Source organism: Synchiropus splendidus, chromosome 7, assembly GCF_027744825.2.
Source record: "Synchiropus splendidus isolate RoL2022-P1 chromosome 7, RoL_Sspl_1.0, whole genome shotgun sequence".
Lineage (NCBI taxonomy): Eukaryota > Metazoa > Chordata > Actinopteri > Syngnathiformes > Callionymidae > Synchiropus > Synchiropus splendidus.
This window is the reverse complement of record NC_071340.1, coordinates 16,979,740-16,997,711: the sequence shown is the minus strand read 5'-3', so window position 1 is coordinate 16,997,711 and position 17,972 is coordinate 16,979,740. Positions and strand designations below refer to the sequence as shown.

General features: G+C 44.6%; 5 protein-coding genes across 5 annotated transcripts; 2 read left to right on the top strand and 3 right to left on the bottom strand.

Moving 5' to 3' along the window:
* The first annotated feature begins 466 nt into the window (after nucleotides 1-466).
* LOC128762793 (granzyme A-like) lies at nucleotides 467-2,535 on the top strand. The gene is made up of 5 exons (XM_053871306.1): nucleotides 467-544; nucleotides 613-754; nucleotides 1,340-1,484; nucleotides 1,997-2,275; nucleotides 2,336-2,535. Exons 1-5 carry the CDS (start codon nucleotides 487-489, stop codon nucleotides 2,474-2,476), a joined length of 765 nt encoding a protein of 254 aa, XP_053727281.1. The 5' UTR covers nucleotides 467-486; the 3' UTR covers nucleotides 2,477-2,535.
* A 1,694-nt stretch (nucleotides 2,536-4,229) lies between these two features.
* LOC128762719 (granzyme A-like) lies at nucleotides 4,230-6,595 on the top strand. Its single transcript, XM_053871164.1, has 5 exons — nucleotides 4,230-4,307; nucleotides 4,376-4,517; nucleotides 5,132-5,270; nucleotides 5,781-6,059; nucleotides 6,120-6,595. Exons 1-5 carry the CDS (start codon nucleotides 4,250-4,252, stop codon nucleotides 6,258-6,260), a joined length of 759 nt encoding a protein of 252 aa, XP_053727139.1. The 5' UTR covers nucleotides 4,230-4,249; the 3' UTR covers nucleotides 6,261-6,595.
* A 359-nt stretch (nucleotides 6,596-6,954) lies between these two features.
* On the bottom strand, nucleotides 6,955-8,310 carry LOC128762393 (mast cell protease 4-like). The gene is made up of 5 exons (XM_053870620.1): nucleotides 8,190-8,310; nucleotides 7,972-8,128; nucleotides 7,721-7,865; nucleotides 7,181-7,456; nucleotides 6,955-7,089 (listed from the first exon to the last, which is right to left on the bottom strand). Exons 1-5 carry the CDS (start codon nucleotides 8,308-8,310, stop codon nucleotides 6,955-6,957), a joined length of 834 nt encoding a protein of 277 aa, XP_053726595.1.
* Nucleotides 8,311-10,991: 2,681 nt separating this feature from the next.
* On the bottom strand, nucleotides 10,992-12,517 carry LOC128762889 (mast cell protease 4-like). The gene is made up of 5 exons (XM_053871449.1): nucleotides 12,412-12,517; nucleotides 12,194-12,350; nucleotides 11,911-12,058; nucleotides 11,218-11,490; nucleotides 10,992-11,126 (listed from the first exon to the last, which is right to left on the bottom strand). The coding sequence occupies exons 1-5, from the start codon at nucleotides 12,461-12,463 to the stop codon at nucleotides 10,992-10,994; spliced, it is 765 nt and encodes a 254-aa protein (XP_053727424.1). The 5' UTR covers nucleotides 12,464-12,517.
* Nucleotides 12,518-15,387: 2,870 nt separating this feature from the next.
* LOC128762891 (granzyme H-like) lies at nucleotides 15,388-17,000 on the bottom strand. The gene is made up of 6 exons (XM_053871451.1): nucleotides 16,974-17,000; nucleotides 16,711-16,894; nucleotides 16,511-16,649; nucleotides 16,266-16,422; nucleotides 15,681-15,950; nucleotides 15,388-15,600 (listed from the first exon to the last, which is right to left on the bottom strand). Exons 2-6 carry the CDS (start codon nucleotides 16,829-16,831, stop codon nucleotides 15,466-15,468), a joined length of 822 nt encoding a protein of 273 aa, XP_053727426.1. The 5' UTR covers nucleotides 16,832-16,894; nucleotides 16,974-17,000; the 3' UTR covers nucleotides 15,388-15,465.
* Between the last annotated feature and the right edge of the window lie 972 nt (nucleotides 17,001-17,972).

Genomic DNA, 17,972 nt, shown 5'->3' with positions numbered 1-17,972 from the left:
AAGTGACCTGACTATATGAATAAAAATAAAAATAAAAATAAAAATAAAAATCATTAACAACATAAACATAAACACTGTCTAAAAATGACCACTAGCTGACTATCTGAATAAAAATAAAAATAAAAATAAAAATGATAGTGATACTCTGTTGCATGTCTTTATTTTTCCAGAACTGCAAAACTACAAACACACATGTGTATTAATGCGCAGGCGAATCAGGCATGCACGGCTGCTGTATTTTCACCCAACAAAAAGTAGTGCTTCTATTTTATCAAAATAAAACAACATAGTATTTTTGCTAATACATAACAGCTGACTTTTAAAATAAAGTGGTTAAACACAGATAAAACGTAAACGTAGTCAGCTGACACAAACATTTTGCTGACATGGCATTTCCATCGTCAAGCACATGCTTCACGCGTATAAATACAAGTTCATTTGAGGGAGTCATTCGGTGGCAAGGTTGCTGACTCCTTTCCACCAACCATGTTCCTCCCCGCGGCCGCGCTTCTCTCTTGTGCGCTTGTTCTGAGCGTGGACCCAGGTGAGGAGCGCCTTTTCATCCCCGCTGCGCGGCTCTGTTTTCACGCTGAGTCGTGTCTGCTCTTCCAGGTCGCGGAGCAGAGATCATCGGAGGGGCGGAGGTGCAGCCCCACTCGCTCCCCTACATGGCCCACCTGAAGGGTGACAAGGGCTCCTGCGGCGGGACGCTGATCCACCCCAAATGGGTTCTGACCGCGGCTCATTGTGTTGGGTGAGAGACGGTTACGTAACATTCCCGCCGTCCTTTTAAAAATCCAATGATTATTATCATTAGAAAAATTAAACCTCTGCTTTTATTTATGTCCACTTTAAGCACACGAGTCGTACTGCAACATCTAATGGTAAAATGGTCGGAATCAAATTATGAGAATGTTAAATTACGGTGTAAAATGCAAAAACTACAATTTGTTACCAATTTTCTGAGAGACCTTTTTCACACTTTTTTTTCATGGTAATATTCCGTATTTATTTGTTTATCTCTACACAATATTATGCGTCGAAATGCAAGTCTAGGAAAACATCTTTAAACATCGATAAAAATACGCAATTTAAATAGACACTTTCTCGGAATAAATGACGACGTCCGCTTGAGATAATTGCGTTATATTTAACTCGAACTACATTGATGTGTTTTAATATTTTGTCTCAGCTCTTGAGGACTCTCCAGTTATAGTGAGTGTTTTATGACGTAATAAAAAAAATCCAAATGAGAAATGGTTTTGTAAGAGTCTGCATCATTTCAACCCCAATAATGCAGTGTATAATAGGCTGGGTGGTGTCACACTCTTCCCGGCAGAATGACCCATGTGGTGTTGGGGTCTCACTCCGTCACCAACCATGAGGAGGAGCAGCACGTGAGGCAGTACCGGAACGTGTCCCGCTGGGTCCCCCACCCCTGCTACTCTGAGGACGTTCACATAAATGACCTTATGCTGCTGGAGGTGAGTCTACTCATCCGATTTTGAGATCTCCCGAGTCCCGCCCTGTAGTTCAACCTCTCCTCTTATTTTCCTTGAATCAGTTTTGTTTCTTTCCCAATACGTTCATGAAATAATTCCGAAGTTTGATTTTCATTTCTCATTGAATTTCCATCAAGTTACCTTTTAGACGATAGCCATCAGTAACATTAGAACCACCATCCATCCATCATCTATACAAGGCTGGGTCGTGGGGGCAGCAGCCGCAGCAACGAGGCCCAGGCTTTCCTCTCTGCAGACCTGGAGTCTGGCCTGGGAGAGGATCACGGGAGACAATGAATCTATTTTTGAAATTTATTCCAAAATATCCCACAAAAAAGGTTTACATTTTTTTTATCATTTTAAATACCAAAACTAACACGTATGAACATATATTTATATATTTCTGGAACACAAAACCATTTCCTTCGTCTCAGGAAGCCGATTCTCATGTATGTTTGGGGTCAGAGGTGCAATGTTCCTCTGATGTCTTGCAGCTGGACCGACCCGTGTTGAAGACCAAGACGGTGAAGTGGCTGAAAGTGGCTGAAGAGGTGGAGAAGCCGGGGACCTGCACCCAGTGCATGGTTGCCGGGTGGGGAATGACCTGCTACGACGCTATGCAGGGCTCCAACGTGCTGAGGCACACCTCAGTCACCGTCTTCAACAGGAAAACCTGCAACTCTGCAGAGTTCTACAACAGCAGACCTCGGATCCCCACCGGCATGATCTGCGCCGGCTCGCTGCCGGGGGACATCCAGCAGAGTCCCTGGAAGGTGAGTCCAGCCTGCTCCTCCTTCTCTGCCGAGTGCGTCACCGGTGTCTGTTTCTGTCAGGGCGACTCCGGCGGGCCGCTGGTGTGCGATGGTGCGGTGGTGGGAGTGGTCTCGTTTGGGATGCCAGACAAACCGGTGGTGTTCAACTTCCTCTCCATAAAGCGCGTCGAGTGGATCCGGAAGACTATTAGCAACTGCTGAACCTTCAGTGTTAATAAATTCACCCGTTAGAGCATCAGTCACTCTGTTCGTCTGTCACAGTTGTGTTGGAGTCAAGATTTCACCTTGCTCTGACGCGGAGGGTGAAGGTCACAGCAGAGGGTTTCAGTTGGGGTGATGTTGAATGTTGCAAGGTTTCCGCCATGTTTTTTTTTTGCAAAAAATTGCAATTTGGTCTGCGACTTTCCCACCATTTCCATCCATTATTTATCATATCATCATTATCATATTCCCTCCCTCCCTCCCTCCTTGTTGAGATGAAGTCATGATGGCCGCCAAGGGTCACGATTCGCACGTGTACTATTCAGAATCCTTTTATCAATGTCCAAATTCCCATGATTGAAAAGTAGAATAGATGGACCTAAAAATCTCCGCCACCCGAACACGATACGGGCGGAGGTGAGCAAACATGTCTGACCGCGAGAGCCACCTCACCCCATGCTATTTCTGACCCTCTACATCCTGAGTTACAGTTTGAATTGACTGTATTAATGGCTTATCATGTGTTTAGAAATCACTTCATTGTGTTATCGATTCAATTCGCACTGGTTTTTCTTTGACCGTAAAGTGCTCCAAATGCACCGGTTTCACCCTCAGCTCCTCCAACAGACATTCAGACACAGTATATAGTATACGATATTTAGTATAACAGACACAGTATTTCCCACGGCACACGCACCGGTTGAAAGTGCAGCCCCAGTGTATGAAGATCTATTTTCCGACTGAAATTCAGTGGTGCAGTTAATATTCCAGTGCACTCTATAGTCCGGAATTTACAGTAATTCTGGGGCAGTTCTGTTGGAACAACCTGCATTGTGTAATTTTTCACCCTTCACATGATGAATGAGTTTAATGAAAAATTAAGTGGCAACAATGACGTGGTCGAAGGACATTATTGATACAACCAAGTCAGTGAGTCAGCAGCACTCTACACCAATAATGTCCCCAGAACATATGACCACATGAAGAACTCACCCTCTCAGAGAGAATTAAATCAAGGCTCTTTGAGTTAAATGTGTTTTTTACATCAAAGGACACATTTAAAATACATTTTAATTATACTTATAATTAATTAAAATGAATTAAACAGTTCCAGACATAAGCCCTGTCTTAAAAAAAAAAAGTGACTTGACTATCTGAATAAAAATAAAAATAAAAATAAAAATAAAAATAAAAATAAAAATAAAAATAAAAATAAAAATAAAAATAAAAATAATTAAACGCATCAAAACATAAACAGTCTAAAAATGACTGTTAGCTGACTATCTGAATAAAAAGCTGACCTGACGTCAGCTGACAAAAATAAAATCAACACAACCAAACAAAAACAGTCTTTAAAAAATGGCCTGCTGTTATGTTCCAGACGGACTTGCAAACAATTGGAGGAATTGAAGGATCTCAGCCAGTGATACTCTTTTGCATGTCTTTATTTTTCCAGAAGTGCAAAACTACAAACACACATATGTATTAATGCGCAGGCGAATCAGGCATGCACGGCTGCTGTATTTCCAGCCAACAAAAAGTAGTGCTTCTATTTTATCAAAATAAAACAACATAGTATTTTTGCTAATACATAACAGCTGACTATTAAAATAAATTGGTAAAACACAGATAAAACGTAAACGTCGTCAGCTGACTCAAAGATTTTGCTGACATGGCATTTCCATCGTCAAACCACATGCTTCACGCGTATAAATACAAGTTCATTTGAGGGAGTCATTCGGTGGCAAGGTTGCTGACTCCTTTCCACCAACCATGTTCCTCCCCGCGGCCGCGCTTCTCTCTTGTGCGCTTGTTCTGAGCGTGGACCCAGGTGAGGAGCGCCTTTTCAACCCCGCTGCGCGGCTCTGTTTTCACGCTGAGTCGTGTCTGCTCTTCCAGGTCGCGGAGCAGAGATCATCGGAGGGGCGGAGGTGCAGCCCCACTCGCTCCCCTACATGGCCCACCTGAAGGGTGACAAGGGCTCCTGCGGCGGGACGCTGATCCACCCCAAATGGGTTCTGACCGCGGCTCATTGTGTTGGGTGAGAGACGGTTACGCAACATTATTATTAATATCATTAGAAAAATTATACCTCTGCCCTTATTTATGTCCACTTTAAGCACACGAGTCGTACTGCAGCATTTTATGGTAAAATAGACGGAATCAAATTATGAGAATGTTAAATTACGGTGTCAAATGCAATTACTACAATTTGTCACCGATTTTCTGAGAGACCTTTTTCCACACTTTTTGTCATGGCAATATTCCATATTTAGTTATTTATCTCTACATAAAATTATGCATCGAAATTCAAGTCTGGGAAAACATCTTTAAATTGAACTCCGCAGCAATACAAAGACCCGCTGTCCGTTTGGGACAAATTTAACACCAACTACATAAATAAAAATACGCAATTTAAATAGACACTTTCTCGGAATAAATGACGACGTCCGCTTCATATAATTGCGTTATATTTAACTCGAACCACATTGATGTGTTTTAATATTTTGTCTCAGCTCTTGAGAACTCTCCAGTTATAGTGAGTGTTTTATGACGTAATAAAAAAAATCCAAATGAGAAATGGTTTTGTAAGAGTCTGCATCATTTCAACCCCAATAATGCAGTGTATAATAGGTGTCACACTCTTCCCGGCAGAATGACTCATGTGGTGTTGGGGTCTCACTCCGTCACCAACCATGAGGAGGAGCAGCATGTGAGGCAGTACCGGAACGTGTCCCGCTGGGTCCCCCACCCCAGCTACTACGTTTTCATAAATGACCTTATGCTGCTGGAGGTGAGTCTACTCATCCGATTTTGAGATCTCCCGAGTCCCGCCCTGAAGTTCTACCTCTCCTCTTATTTTCCTTGAATCAGTTTTGTTTCTTTTCCAATACGTTCATGAAATAATTCCGAAGTTTGATTTTCATTTCTCATTGAATTTCCATCAAGTTACCTTTTAGACGATAGCCATCAGTAACATTAGAACCACCATCCATCCATCATCTATACAAGGCTGGGTCGTGGGGGCAGCAGCCGCAGCAACGAGGCCCAGGCTTTCCTCTCTGCAGACCTGGAGTCTGGCCTGGGAGAGGATCACGGGAGACAATGAATCTATTTTTGAAATTTATTCCAAAATATCCCACAAAAAAGGTTTACCTTTTTCATCATTTTAAATACCAAAACTAACACGTATGAACACATATTTATATGTTTCTGGAACACAAAACCATTTCCTTCGTCTCAGGAAGCTGATTCTCATGTATGTTTGGGGTCAGAGGTGCAATGTTCCTCTGATGTCTTGCAGCTGGACCGACCCGTGTTGAAGACCAAGACGGTGAAGTGGCTGAAAGTGGCTGAAGAGGTGGAGAAGCCGGGGACCTGCACCCAGTGCATGGTTGCCGGGTGGGGAATGACCTGCGACGACGCTATGCAGGGCTCCAACGTGCTGAGGCACACCACAGTCACCGTCTTCAACAGGGAAACCTGCAACTCTGCAGAGTTCTACAACAACAGACCTCGGATCCCCACCGGCATGATCTGCGCCGGCTCGCTGCCGGGGGACATCCAGCAGAGTCCCTGGAAGGTGAGTCCAGCCTGCTCCTCCTTCTCTGCCGAGTGCGTCACCGGCGTCTGTTTCTGTCAGAGCGACTCCGGCGGGCCGCTGGTGTGCGGTGGTGCGGTGGTGGGAGTGGTCTCGTTTGGGATGCCAGACAAACCGGTGGTGTTCAACTTCCTCTCCATAAAGCGCGTCGAGTGGATCCGGAAGACTATCAGCAACAGCTGAACCTTCAGTGTTAATAAATTCACCCGTTAGAGCATCAGTCACTCTGTTCGTCTGTCACAGTTGTGTTGGAGTCAAGATTTCACCTTGCTCTGACGCGGAGGGTGAAGGTCACAGCAGAGGCATTCAGTTGGGGTGATGTTGAATGTTGCTGCCATGTTTTTTTTTTTTAACTGTGGTATCAAAACAGAACAGAACTTTTAAGATACCTAATGTCCCTCAAGGAAAAATTTGCAATTTGGTCTGCAACTTTCCCACCATTTCCATCCATTATTTATCATATCATCATTATCATATTCCCTCCCTCCCTCCCTCCTTGTTGAGATGAAGTCATGATGGCCGCCAAGGGTCGCGATTCGCACGTGTTCTATTCAGAATCCTTTTATCAATGTCCAAATTCCCATGATTGAAAAGTAGAATAGATGGACCTAAAAATCTCCGCCACCAGAACACGATACGGGCGGAGGTGAGCAAACATGTCTGACCGCGAGAGCCACCTCACCCCATGCTATTTCTGACCCTCTACATCCTGAGTTACAGTTTGAATTGACTGTATTAATGGCTTATCATGTGTTTAGAAATCACTTCATTGTGTTATTGATTCAGTTCGCCTGGGGACGTGTTTAGACTTCAGACACAAATGATGCTCAGAAGTTTTATTTTTCATTGCAACAACTGCAGTGACTTTCTTTGTGTTTTACTTAATTGTTTGTTGGATCCATTGGACTCTGTTCTGAGAAAGGTACATGAACACGCCGGGGCAGGATTCCTTTCCAAAGGAAGTGACTCCAACCAGCATGTTGTCGCACACCAGAGGACCGCCGGAGTCGCCCTGCAGGAACCAAGGGTTTGGATGGTCACAGTGATGAAGCAGTGGACCCCACAGCAACGATAGCTACTGAACATCACACTACTTTACAAACCTTCCAGACACCGATCTGGTTCCTTCCATGGGAGCCGGCACAAACCACATCCTTGTTGATCGAATAGGAATGGCCATAACAGTCTGCAGAGTTGCACGTCTCCAAGTCAATCACTTTCACGTTGGCGGCCATCAGCACATCAGATGGCTTTAATGCACCATAGCCAGTGAGACCCCACCCAGCCACCAAGCAGGTCTTGCCAGCTCCGGGGTAATTTGGTGGGGTGTTGATCCTGGAAGATTTCACATAGGCTGTTTCCTCCACAGGTGACTGCAACTGGAAGAGAACACATGTTAAGACATCACTGTCACAAGTCTGAATCCCAGCACTGACAGATGAACAGCATTGAAGCCTTCGATCGAACTGTCTTCAGTCCTACTAGGACAAAAGCCTTCTGGTCCTGTCAGAGAAAATTCTTGACATGTTTTAAAGTTTGAAACTGTTTATGAGGAAGGAAGTGTGTGGCTACATTTACCTGAAATTTACCTACCATTACAGGACCGCTTTGTATAGTATCAACAAGTCACCAAGTCAGCTCACCTCCAGCAACATCAGATCGTTGATTTGCTGAGGCAGGTAGCCAGGATGGATCACCTGCCGGCTCACTCGTCTGAACTGTCGGAACCGCATTCCCTGCCCTTCATTTTCTCTGGAGTGAACCCCCAGAGTCACAGAAATCTCTTGGCTGGTGATGAAACAAATATTTAATCACAAAAAACTCCAATCCATGCCTCCATCCCTTCATCCATTCATCCATCCTTCTACTTGGATCACTTGATGGTCTTCCTTACCCAGCACAGTGTGCAGCACTCAGGACCCATTTCGGGTGGATCAGGGTCCCGCCACAGAATATTTGATCTCCGTTTACACCTCTACCTTCGACCAGAGCCATGTAGGGCAGGGAGTGAGGGGTCACCTCTGTCCCTCCGATGATTTGGGCTCCGTCACCTGAAACAGCCGAGAAGACTCAGTGTTGACAGCAGAAATCATCATGTTGGAGCTAACTCACCTGACTTGGCGGTGAAGATGAACACCAGGAGAGCAAGGCTCGGAGACAGCATGGTCCTCTTGGTGAGAAGCTGACTGCACTTCTCAGCTTCTGCCTCTGCCTTGCTTTTATTCACCACCATGGCAGGTTGTGGTTTGGTGCAAACACAAGACGGAAATACAAGCCACACCCACAGCAGTTACCCGGCTACATAACTGGGTTAGCACAAGCATTTTATTTTGAAAAACTCGTCAGATCTACTGATATGTGAAACGTTTGATCATGTTTTTATACATCTAACCCACTGAGTCAGAAGAATCTGGGTTTTCGCATCAGGAAAATTCAAATTTATGAAGGTGAAGGTGAGGAAAGAGTCCAGGCTCAGAGGAGAAACCAGCATCAGTGAGCAGCTGCATGGTTTCACCCTGAGGAAGCGTCCCACAGATCTGCTGTTTGTTGGAAGCATGTCAATAAAGAAGTATAGAGAAGGTCAGGAGGAGTTGTAGTGTGTTCTGTTTGTCATTTAAAGCTGTAAAGCTTCAAAAATATTGGAGCCATGATTCAGTCGGTAATTCAACGGCAATATTCAGTGGGAATTCATTTTGGAGCAGAGCGGTTCCAATAAAAGGATTCTCCCTTTAACATTGGGAGCGCTGCTACCACCTGCTGTCCGTTTGAGAACATTACTCAAAAAATTTAAACACTCATCCTCTCTTTTAGACCTTCAACATGTGTGCAAGTGTATACTTTTGTTTTCTCACGTGAGCACACAATGTTGATTCTCAGCAAGAAAACAACAACATCCCAGTGCATCCCTGTTTTGTCTCTCTTGCTCTCTCTCTTTATCGAAGGTCTCAAGCTACCTGCCTGGCCACAGAGGTTTAGCTGAACTAGAAGAGGCCAGTGTGTATTATTGTCACAGGAATTTGCCATTAGGAACATTCAATAATAAAGCTTGAGTTTTTTTTTTATTCATTCAGAAGAGGGCTATTAGAGTAATGTATAAGGCAGATCACAGAGCAGATTCCATGAAGTGTTTTCCAAAACAAGAGCACTGAAGTTACCTGAACTAATAAAGAGACAAAGACCGCCAGTCATGCTTAGAGCCAGAAACTGACTGCTACAGGATCATCTGCAAAGAATGTTTAAACTAACTCCTGATGAGGAGGAGCAGAGAAGAAGAGGGAACTTGTACTAACCATATGTGAGAACCACACTGAGACAAATGTACGCTGCAACAGTGGGAGAGAAAATGTGTAACTCACTGACAAAAGAAATTATAAACCTGCACAACATGAAGGTTTTCAAGAAAATGTATCTGACAGAGAAACTGCTCGATGAAGATGATCAAGATCCAATGAAGGTTAGCAACAGACAAAGACTAAAACAAACTCTCTCTGTCTCTCTATCTCACACACAAAGCTACACACTGATCCAAAAATAAGGAACGCAGGAATAAGGGACAGACATCATGAGAACTGCTCTTCACTCTGCTCCTTTTCAATCTCTGTGTCATGTAAGAAGAAATACTGACAGAATTGGATGCAGAGAATCAATCTAGACATTAAGTGATACAATAGTTACAAAACAGTCACGTAACGTTTGAAATGTCTGCAACGTAACAGGGAATTGAAAATCTAGAACCCAGTTGCTCTGTAAAAGCCGACATCTTCAACATCCCCAGCCGAGCTACTGACCACAGCAGCAGCTGTGCGTCTCCGTATCAAGATGGTGGTGGATGTTTCTGAAAGGTGTGAAGTCGTGACCACATACACGCTCATATGCTCTTGTTATTCAAAACTGAATCAGAAAGGAACATGATACACATTTAGAACTCAGAATAAACTTGGTGACAGCTGGTAGGTCTGGCTTGTTAGTGTGGGACCAGTAGTTAGTTTGAGCTTCACCAGATGAGCTCGGTTTTGACCTGAGATGATTCAGTTCAGAGCGACTCTACTGACTCACCAAACACTTAGCTAAGTTAATGAAGTGTTGAACCGTGAGTCAGAGCCATCGATTCCTGACACGTGTCCTTGGCGGAGGTAAAAAAGTAATTCACCGGACCAGATGAAAAGCAGCTCGACTGGAGAAGGTGAAGATGTTGGGTTTTACTGGCCGGCGTTCACATCAATTGATGTGAACGCCGGCTGGTAGATTGAGCAGCACATAGATTGATGTAAATGTTCACATCTGAAAGAATGAATCATCACTCGATGATTCATTATTTCATGTTATGAAACTATGACTCCACAGTTCAGGTTACCCAGCAACACCACACATGGCTGCATCTGAAGACTCAATGGAAAATAACAAACTTGTGTGCATGCGATTCACAGCGAGATAAGTGGAAGAGTGGAGATGAGCCTGATGAGTGAGTCCGGACTGAACACGAGACTGCAGTCTGAGAGGACCACACGCCAGTCAGTGTATGGTTTGGTCATGAGCCTTTCAGCTGAAGAGCAGAGGGGAAAATGAATGAACGTTTATTTCAATTCCCTGTTACATTGAAGACACTTCAAACATTACATGGCAAATTATATGACAGTTCTGGAACTATCACTTGTATCACTTAGTGTCTCGGTTGATTCTCTGCATCCAATTCTCGCTATATTTCTTCTTACATGATACAGAGATTGGACTGCAGACTGACGCCCTTGTGTCCTTCATGCTTCCTGCTCATCATGTGTGTGGAAATCACTATATGGTGTATGAGATTGTGTTTCAGTTTCAGTTTGTGTGGAGACGTGACTTCAAAAGAAACACAACTGATGCTGAGAAGTTTTATTTTTGACAAAGCACAACTGCAGTTATTTTCTTTGTGTTTCACTCAATTGATTGTTGGATCCATTGGACTCGGTCCTTAGAAAGGTACATGAACACAGCAGGGAGGCACGGCTGTCCGAAGGAAGTGACTCCAACCAGCATGTTGTCGCACACCAGAGGACCGCCGGAGTCGCCCTGCAGGAACCAAGGGTTTGGATGGTCACAGTGATGAAGCAGTGGACCCCACAGCAACAATAGCTACTGAACATCACACTAGTTTACACACCTTCCAGACACCAATCTCCTTCTTTCGACCAGAGCCGGCACAAATCACATCCCTGTTGATCGCTAGGTCATCGTCGTAAAAGTCTGCAGAGTTGCATGTCTCCAAGTCAATCACTTTCACGTTGGCCGCCATCAATACATCAGAAAGGTTCTCATCGTATCCAGTGCGCCCCCACCCGGCCACCAAGCAGGTCTTGCCAGCTCCGGGGTAATTTGGTGGGGTCTTGATCTTGGAAGATTTCACATAGGCTGTTTCTTCCACAGTTGACTCCAACTGGAAGACAACATGAGTCAGTTAAACCAAGTCTGAATCCCAGCGCTGACAGATGAACAGGTGTCAGACTGAATCCCAAATAGGCGGCGTGGGTGCAGGTTTTCCTTCCAACCGATGATGAACTCAAGGCTGTAACCAGTTGTTTGTCAGTCTGGTGTTGTTTGGTTCAGCTGACACCTGATGGGTTAAACTATATGTAGTTGCAGGGTTGGAACAAAAGCACCACTGTGGCCCTTTTGGGATTCAGTTTGACACCCCTGCCTTAGATTGAACTGTCTTCAGTCCTACTTGAACAAAAGCCGTCTGCTCGTGTCAGAGAAAAAGTTTGAAATGCAAACAGTTTATGGGGTAGGAAGAGTGCGACTGCAGTTACCTGAAAACAGCTTGGTATAGTATCAACCAGTCAGCAAGTCAGCTCACCTCCAGCAACATCAGATCGTTGAAATTAAGACCTTTTGTGTAGTCAGGATGGATCACCAGCCGAGTCACTCGTCTGAACTGTAGGAAGCGCATTCCCTGTCCTTCATTTTCTCTGGAGTGAACCCCCAGAGTCACAGATATCTCTTGGCTGTAGAAGAAGCAAAGATATCATCATGAAGAACTCCAACCCATCCATCCATCATCCGCGCATCCATTCACCCATCCATCCATCCTACATAGTTTGAATCTAACATTACTTGGATCACTCAACAGTCTTCCTTACCGTGCACAGTGAGCAGCAGTCAGGACCCATTTCGGGTGGATGAGGGTCCCACCACAGATAAATTGGTTTCCTTTTTCATCTCTGATTTCCACCAGAGCCATAGAGGGCAGGGAGTGAGGGGTCACCTCTGTCCCTCCAATGATTTGGGCTCCGTCACCTGAAACAGCAGAGAAGACTCAGTGTTGACGGCAGAAAGCATCATGTTGGAGCTAACTCACCTGACTTGGCGGTGAAGATGAACACCAGGAGAGCAAGGCTCGGAGACAGCATGGTCCTCTTGGTGAGAAGCTGACTGCACTTCTCAGCCTCTGTCTCTGCCTTGCTTTTATTCAGCACCATGGCGGATTGTGGTTTGGCGCAAATATAAGACGGAAATACAAGCCAAACCCACCACAGCAATTGCCCGGTTAAATAACTGGGCTGTCACAAGCATTTTACATTATATTATAGATCTACTGATAGGTGAAATGTTTCTCATGTTTTTAAATATTTCACCTGAGTAAGAAAATTCTGTGTTTTAGAAAAAGTAACAATCAGGTTGACGAGTCAGGCTGAGGGAAAGAGTCCAGATTCAGAGGAGAAGTCAGCATCAGTGAGCAGCTGCATGGTTTCACCCTGAGGAAGAGTCCCACAGATCGGATGTGTAGAGAAGTCTAAATAATGTCTGTGTGTCTTTTAAAGCTACAAAACTTCAAATATATTAAAACCTTGATTCAGTCAGCAGTTCATAACAACGGCAATAGAAATGCGAAATTCATGTTGGAGCAGGAGCTGTGACTGTTGAATAAGAGTCACCAACCTTTTCGAACTCCGTGAGCTACTCTAATGTCACTGTGCGAGCCGAAGGGCTGCCTGGATGATCAATAATATTCGCTGCTACCATCTTCTGTCCGTTTGAGATCATTACACTCGGAATATTAAGCGCGGATGCCCCAGCCGCACTCATCCCCCTTCATTTCAGACATCACACAATGTGTGCAGGAATGTCTTTTTGTTTTCTCATGTGAGCACACAATGTCGATTCTCAGCAAGACAACAACAATATCCCTCTGTTTCCCTGTTTTTTCTCTCTTGCTCTCTCTATATCTAAGGTCCAGAGTTCCCAGTCTGCCCACAGAGCTTCAGTAAATAGAGGGAGTGAAAATGTGGAACTCACTGACAGGAAATGAAAAACCTGCACAACATGAAGGTTTTCAAAAACATGTATCTGACACAGGAACCACTAGAAGAAACTCAATAAAGATCTAAATGGACTGAAGGTTAACAACAGAGATTCAAACATTGTGGAGTCGTAGTTTCATGGCATGAACAATGAATCATCCATTGACGTGAACACCAGCTGGGTGAAGGAAAATCTAGAACCCAGCTACTCAGTAAAAGCCGACATCTTCACCATCTCCAGCCGAGCTACTGACCACAGCAGCAGCTGCGCGTCTCCGTATCATGATGGTGGTGGATGTTTCTGAAAGGTGTGAAGTTGTGACCACACGCACATATGCTCTTGTTATTCAAAAAGCAATTCCAAAAGTACATGATACACGTTTAAAACTGAGAATAAACTTGGTGACAGATGGTGAGCTCTGGCTAGTTAGTGTGGGACCAGTAGTTAGTCTGAGCTTCACCAGATGAGCTCGGTTTTGACCTGAGATGATTCAGTTCAGAGCGACTCTACTGACTCACCAAACACTTGTTAGTTAAGTTAATGAAGTCAACAACCATGACATACAATACATACAAATTACATTCAGTTTGGAATAAACTTGCATCACTGTAACATCAACGCAGCAGATTATAATCTGATGAGTTGTGTGACTCAGACTCTGCAGAATGACACATGGTGTTGGGCTTTCTCTCCCTCCAGAACCATGAAGCGATTCCAGTTTTATTTTCATTTCTCTTCTAATTGAACTCCAGAAAAGTTACCTTTATATTCAGCCAATATTCCTCCGTAACATCAGAACCGCCACCCATCCACAGGCCTGTCATGGTAACTTCAGTTATTACAGATATCATTAAAATGCAAATAAATAAATAAATAGTGAAATGGCTCATGTCCAGGTTGTTGCACTCCCCTCGCACATGAGGCTGGAAGCCAAAATATTCCCAGAAGATACAGTATCAACAAACATACATACAAAAGGCATTTAACCGAGGCCACCAAAGTGACCGAGTTCATTATTATTATTCATTATTATTATTATCTTGCGATTGATTTAGTTATTGATTATGGTGACAAGTCTAGCCTTTTATCTTATCTAAGGTTGGGTCGTGGGGGCAGCAGCCGCAGCAATGAGGCCCAGCCTTTCCTGTCTGCAGACCTGGCCTGGCAGAGGATCAGAGGAGGAAGATGCCACTGAAACTATTTTTGGAATTTATTCCAAAATATCCCACAAAAATGACTTTGATTACATTTTTTGTTGTTTTAAATTCCAAAACTAACACGTACGAAAATACATTGATATTTCTGAAACACTTGGTCAGTGGTGCAATGTTCCTCTGATGTCTTGCAGCTGGACCGGCCCATGTTGAAGACCAAGATGGTGAAGTGACTGAAGAGGTGGAGAAGCCCGGGACCTGCACCCAGTGCGTGGTAGCCAGGTGTGGAAAGACCTGCTACGAAGCTGTGCAGGACTCCAACGTGCTGAGGCACACCTAAGTCACCGTCTTCAACAGGAAAACCTGCAACTCTGCAGAGTTCTACAACAACAGACCTCGGATCCCCACCGGCATGATCTCCGCCGGGGGGACATCCAGTCCTTGGAGGGTGAGTCCAGTCTGCTCCTTATCACTGCTGAGAGCGTCACCAACGTTTGTTTCATTTAGGGCAACTAACAGGTGAATTTATTTATGAATCCCTCACACTCCCGTTAACCTCTCAGACTCCACCCATCCAAATATCTGCCCTTGAGAGGAGCGCCGTCACAAAGCGTCAAGCACACTAAATAAAGATGTATTTTATTTTATCACCATATTTTTATTTATATATTTTGTCTCAAAGGTCATTATCATCAATAATAATAATATATTTTTATTTTTATAGCGTAGAGTCAGGACTGCAGGCTGACGGTCTTGCGTCCTTCATGCTTCCTGGCTCATCGCGTATGGAAATCACTTTATTGTTGTTTATTGTGTTTCGTATTCAGTTTGCGTGGAGACGTGTTTAGACTTCAAAAGAAACACAGATGATGCTCAGAAGTTTTATTTTTCATGACAGAGTCTTGCATGGTGCCGGAAACTGACTCGTGCACAACTGCAGTTACTTTCTTTGTGTTTCACTGAATTGTTTTTTGGATCCATTGGACACGGTCCTGAGAGAGATACATGAACACGCCAGCATGGTTTAACCCTCCGTAGGAAGTGACTCCAACCAGCATGTTGTCGCACATCAGAGGACCGCCGGAGTCGCCCTGCAGGGACCAAGAGTTTGGATGGTCACAATGATAAAGGAGTGGACACCGCAGCAACGATAGCTTGATAGTTTACACACCTTATAAACACCGATCTGGTTCTTTCCACGAGAGCCGGCACAAATCACGTCCTTGTTGAGCCCCGGGTCTTTGCCGTAATAGTATTCAGAGCACTTCTCCAAGTCAAAAACCGTCACAGTGGTGGACATCAGCGCAGCAGAAAAATACTGGCCTTTGCCAGTGTACCCCCACCCGGCCACCAAGCAGGTCTTGCCAGCTGTGGGGTAATTTGGTGGGGTGTTGATGATGGCAGGTTTCACGTAGTCAGTTTCCTTCACAGGTGACTCCAACTGGAAGGCAACACAAGTCAGTTAAACCAGTCTGAATCCCAGTGCTGACAGATGAAAGGTATTGAAGCCTTTATCAGACAATAGTTTTATTTTCTTTTGAATCACTGCTTTCACGTCACAACTCAGAGTCACTGTCCACAAGAATCAGCTAAACCAGCATCAACCTCAGCTCTGAGTGGCTGACTGGGACACGACGACATGCTCAAATTGAATAAAGGGACCTCTTGAAGTTTGAAATGCAAACGGTTCAGGGGAGGAGAGTACAGCTCCATTTTCGTGAAAACTGCTTCATGCAGTATAACGCAGTCAACTCACCTCCAGCAACATCAGATCGTTGAAATAAATTCCCTTATTAGGTTTCTTATAGTCAGGATGGATCACCTTCCGTGTCACTGGTCTGACTTGTCGAACACTCTGTTCCTGCTGTTCTTTTTTTCTATTGTGAACCCCCAGAGTCACTTTCATCGTCTCGCTGCAGAAGAAACAGAGATATGTCATCACAGAGAACTACCATCCATTCATCCTTCCTTCTCCTTGGATCACTTGATGGTCTTCCGTACCGGGCACAGTGTGCAGCAGACAGGACCCATTTCGGGTGGATCAGGGTCCCGCCACATTTACTTCCTGATTCCACCAGAGCCATGTAGGGCAGGGAGTGAGGGGTCACCTCTGTCCCTCCGATGATTTGGGCTCCGTCACCTAAAACAGCCGAGAAGACTCAGTGTTGACAGCAGAAAGCGTCATGTTGGAGCTAACTCACCTGACTTGGCGGTGAAGATGAACACCAGGAGAGCAAGGCTCGGAGACAGCATGGTCCTCTTGGTGAGAAGCTGACTGCACTTCTCAGCTTCTGCCTCTGCCTTGCTTTTATTCAGCACCATGGCACGTTGTGGTTTGGCGGAAATACAAGCCAAACCCACCACAGCAATTACCCGGTTACACGACTGGGTTGGCACAAGCATTTTATTTTGAAAAACCCATCAGATCTCCTGATATGTGAAAAGTTTGATCATGTTTTCATACATTTCACCCACTAAGTGAGATTAAAACCATCTGCTGTCCATTTGAGACCGCTTAGTCCTGTCCTTGGAGCTTATCCCAGTGGCCATTGGGCAGCAATACCCCCTGGACAGGTTGCCGGGCCATGGCAGGCTACACACACACACATAGGGGCAATCTAGTGGGGGCAGTCAAAGTAACCCACTGAGCATGTTTGGTGTCTGTGGGAGGAAACTGGAGAAAAACCGCAGGCACACAGGCATAACATGGTCCGACCCGGAAATCGAACCCGCAACCTTCTTGGTTCCACTCTTGGAATATTTAACTCAAAATACAGTATATTCATATATTTATAATATAATCGAATATTAAATTACATTGTTAAAAATTTTTTTATTAAAAGAATCATTCCACTTGAGGCTGATCGTGATGTTCTTTCATGGTGAGTGAAGGCGTCCTGTCTAAAAGATACGACTGGTACCAAATATGAACAATGTCTGGAGACGCTCTGGCCATATTTTGGGATCAACAGTGTCACAAGCTGTGCTGCTGTTTGGTGTAACTGGTGAATCAATCCATCAGTTAGATAAGCAAGATAGTCCCACAATCGGGGATTTGGCTTTTCACAGCAGCAAAGTAAACATTCAACATTAAACATTGCACATTAAGCAAGATAACAGCCCACAGCCCAGGACTGAGCAGGCGCTCCTCGCCAGTCTGTGCAGCCTCTTCCTGTCCCTGGCTTTGATACTTCCAGCCTTACAGACTCCGGTTTCCTCCCACAGACCAAAGCGATTCAGCCAGAGGGAGAACAGAAGCATCTTGCAAACTTGCTCCACCTAAAGGGAGACCAGCAGGCCGCTCACTAAATATTTCTTGACTCACCTGTTCTGACCTGCGCAGCCCTGATTATAACCTCCAACCGGGAACTGGTGCTGAGACTGGTCGAGAACAAGACCAAAGTGAATGAAGTACAATAGCATACATCCAGACGTCATACTGACATGCACATTCATTACTTGT

What these genes read in the sequence shown, in the direction of transcription:
- LOC128762891 (XM_053871451.1), bottom strand. Translation starts at nt 16,831, where the DNA reads ATGGTGCTGAATAAAAGCAAGGCAGAGGCAGAAGCTGAGAAGTGCAGT. An exon ending in CATCTTCACCGCCAAGTCAG is followed by an intron (nt 16,650 to 16,710) that starts GTGAGTTAGCTC and finishes CGGCTGTTTTAG; the next exon opens with GTGACGGAGCCCAAATCATC. An exon ending in TCTGCTGCACACTGTGCCCG is followed by an intron (nt 16,423 to 16,510) that starts GTACGGAAGACC and finishes TTTCTTCTGCAG; the next exon opens with CGAGACGATGAAAGTGACTC.
- LOC128762393 (XM_053870620.1), bottom strand. Translation starts at nt 8,310, where the DNA reads ATGGTGGTGAATAAAAGCAAGGCAGAGGCAGAAGCTGAGAAGTGCAGT. An exon ending in AGTGCTGCACACTGTGCTGG is followed by an intron (nt 7,866 to 7,971) that starts GTAAGGAAGACC and finishes TTTCATCACCAG; the next exon opens with CCAAGAGATTTCTGTGACTC. An exon ending in ACGATCTGATGTTGCTGGAG is followed by an intron (nt 7,457 to 7,720) that starts GTGAGCTGACTT and finishes GTTCTCTTCCAG; the next exon opens with TTGCAGTCACCTGTGGAGGA.
- LOC128762719 (XM_053871164.1), top strand. Translation starts at nt 4,250, where the DNA reads ATGTTCCTCCCCGCGGCCGCGCTTCTCTCTTGTGCGCTTGTTCTGAGC. An exon ending in ACCGCGGCTCATTGTGTTGG is followed by an intron (nt 4,518 to 5,131) that starts GTGAGAGACGGT and finishes TCTTCCCGGCAG; the next exon opens with AATGACTCATGTGGTGTTGG. An exon ending in TCCAGCAGAGTCCCTGGAAG is followed by an intron (nt 6,060 to 6,119) that starts GTGAGTCCAGCC and finishes TGTTTCTGTCAG; the next exon opens with AGCGACTCCGGCGGGCCGCT.
- LOC128762793 (XM_053871306.1), top strand. Translation starts at nt 487, where the DNA reads ATGTTCCTCCCCGCGGCCGCGCTTCTCTCTTGTGCGCTTGTTCTGAGC. An exon ending in ACCGCGGCTCATTGTGTTGG is followed by an intron (nt 755 to 1,339) that starts GTGAGAGACGGT and finishes TCTTCCCGGCAG; the next exon opens with AATGACCCATGTGGTGTTGG. An exon ending in ATGACCTTATGCTGCTGGAG is followed by an intron (nt 1,485 to 1,996) that starts GTGAGTCTACTC and finishes GATGTCTTGCAG; the next exon opens with CTGGACCGACCCGTGTTGAA.
- LOC128762889 (XM_053871449.1), bottom strand. Translation starts at nt 12,463, where the DNA reads ATGCTGTCTCCGAGCCTTGCTCTCCTGGTGTTCATCTTCACCGCCAAG. An exon ending in ACGATCTGATGTTGCTGGAG is followed by an intron (nt 11,491 to 11,910) that starts GTGAGCTGACTT and finishes GTTGTCTTCCAG; the next exon opens with TTGGAGTCAACTGTGGAAGA. An exon ending in AGGAGATTGGTGTCTGGAAG is followed by an intron (nt 11,127 to 11,217) that starts GTGTGTAAACTA and finishes TGGTTCCTGCAG; the next exon opens with GGCGACTCCGGCGGTCCTCT.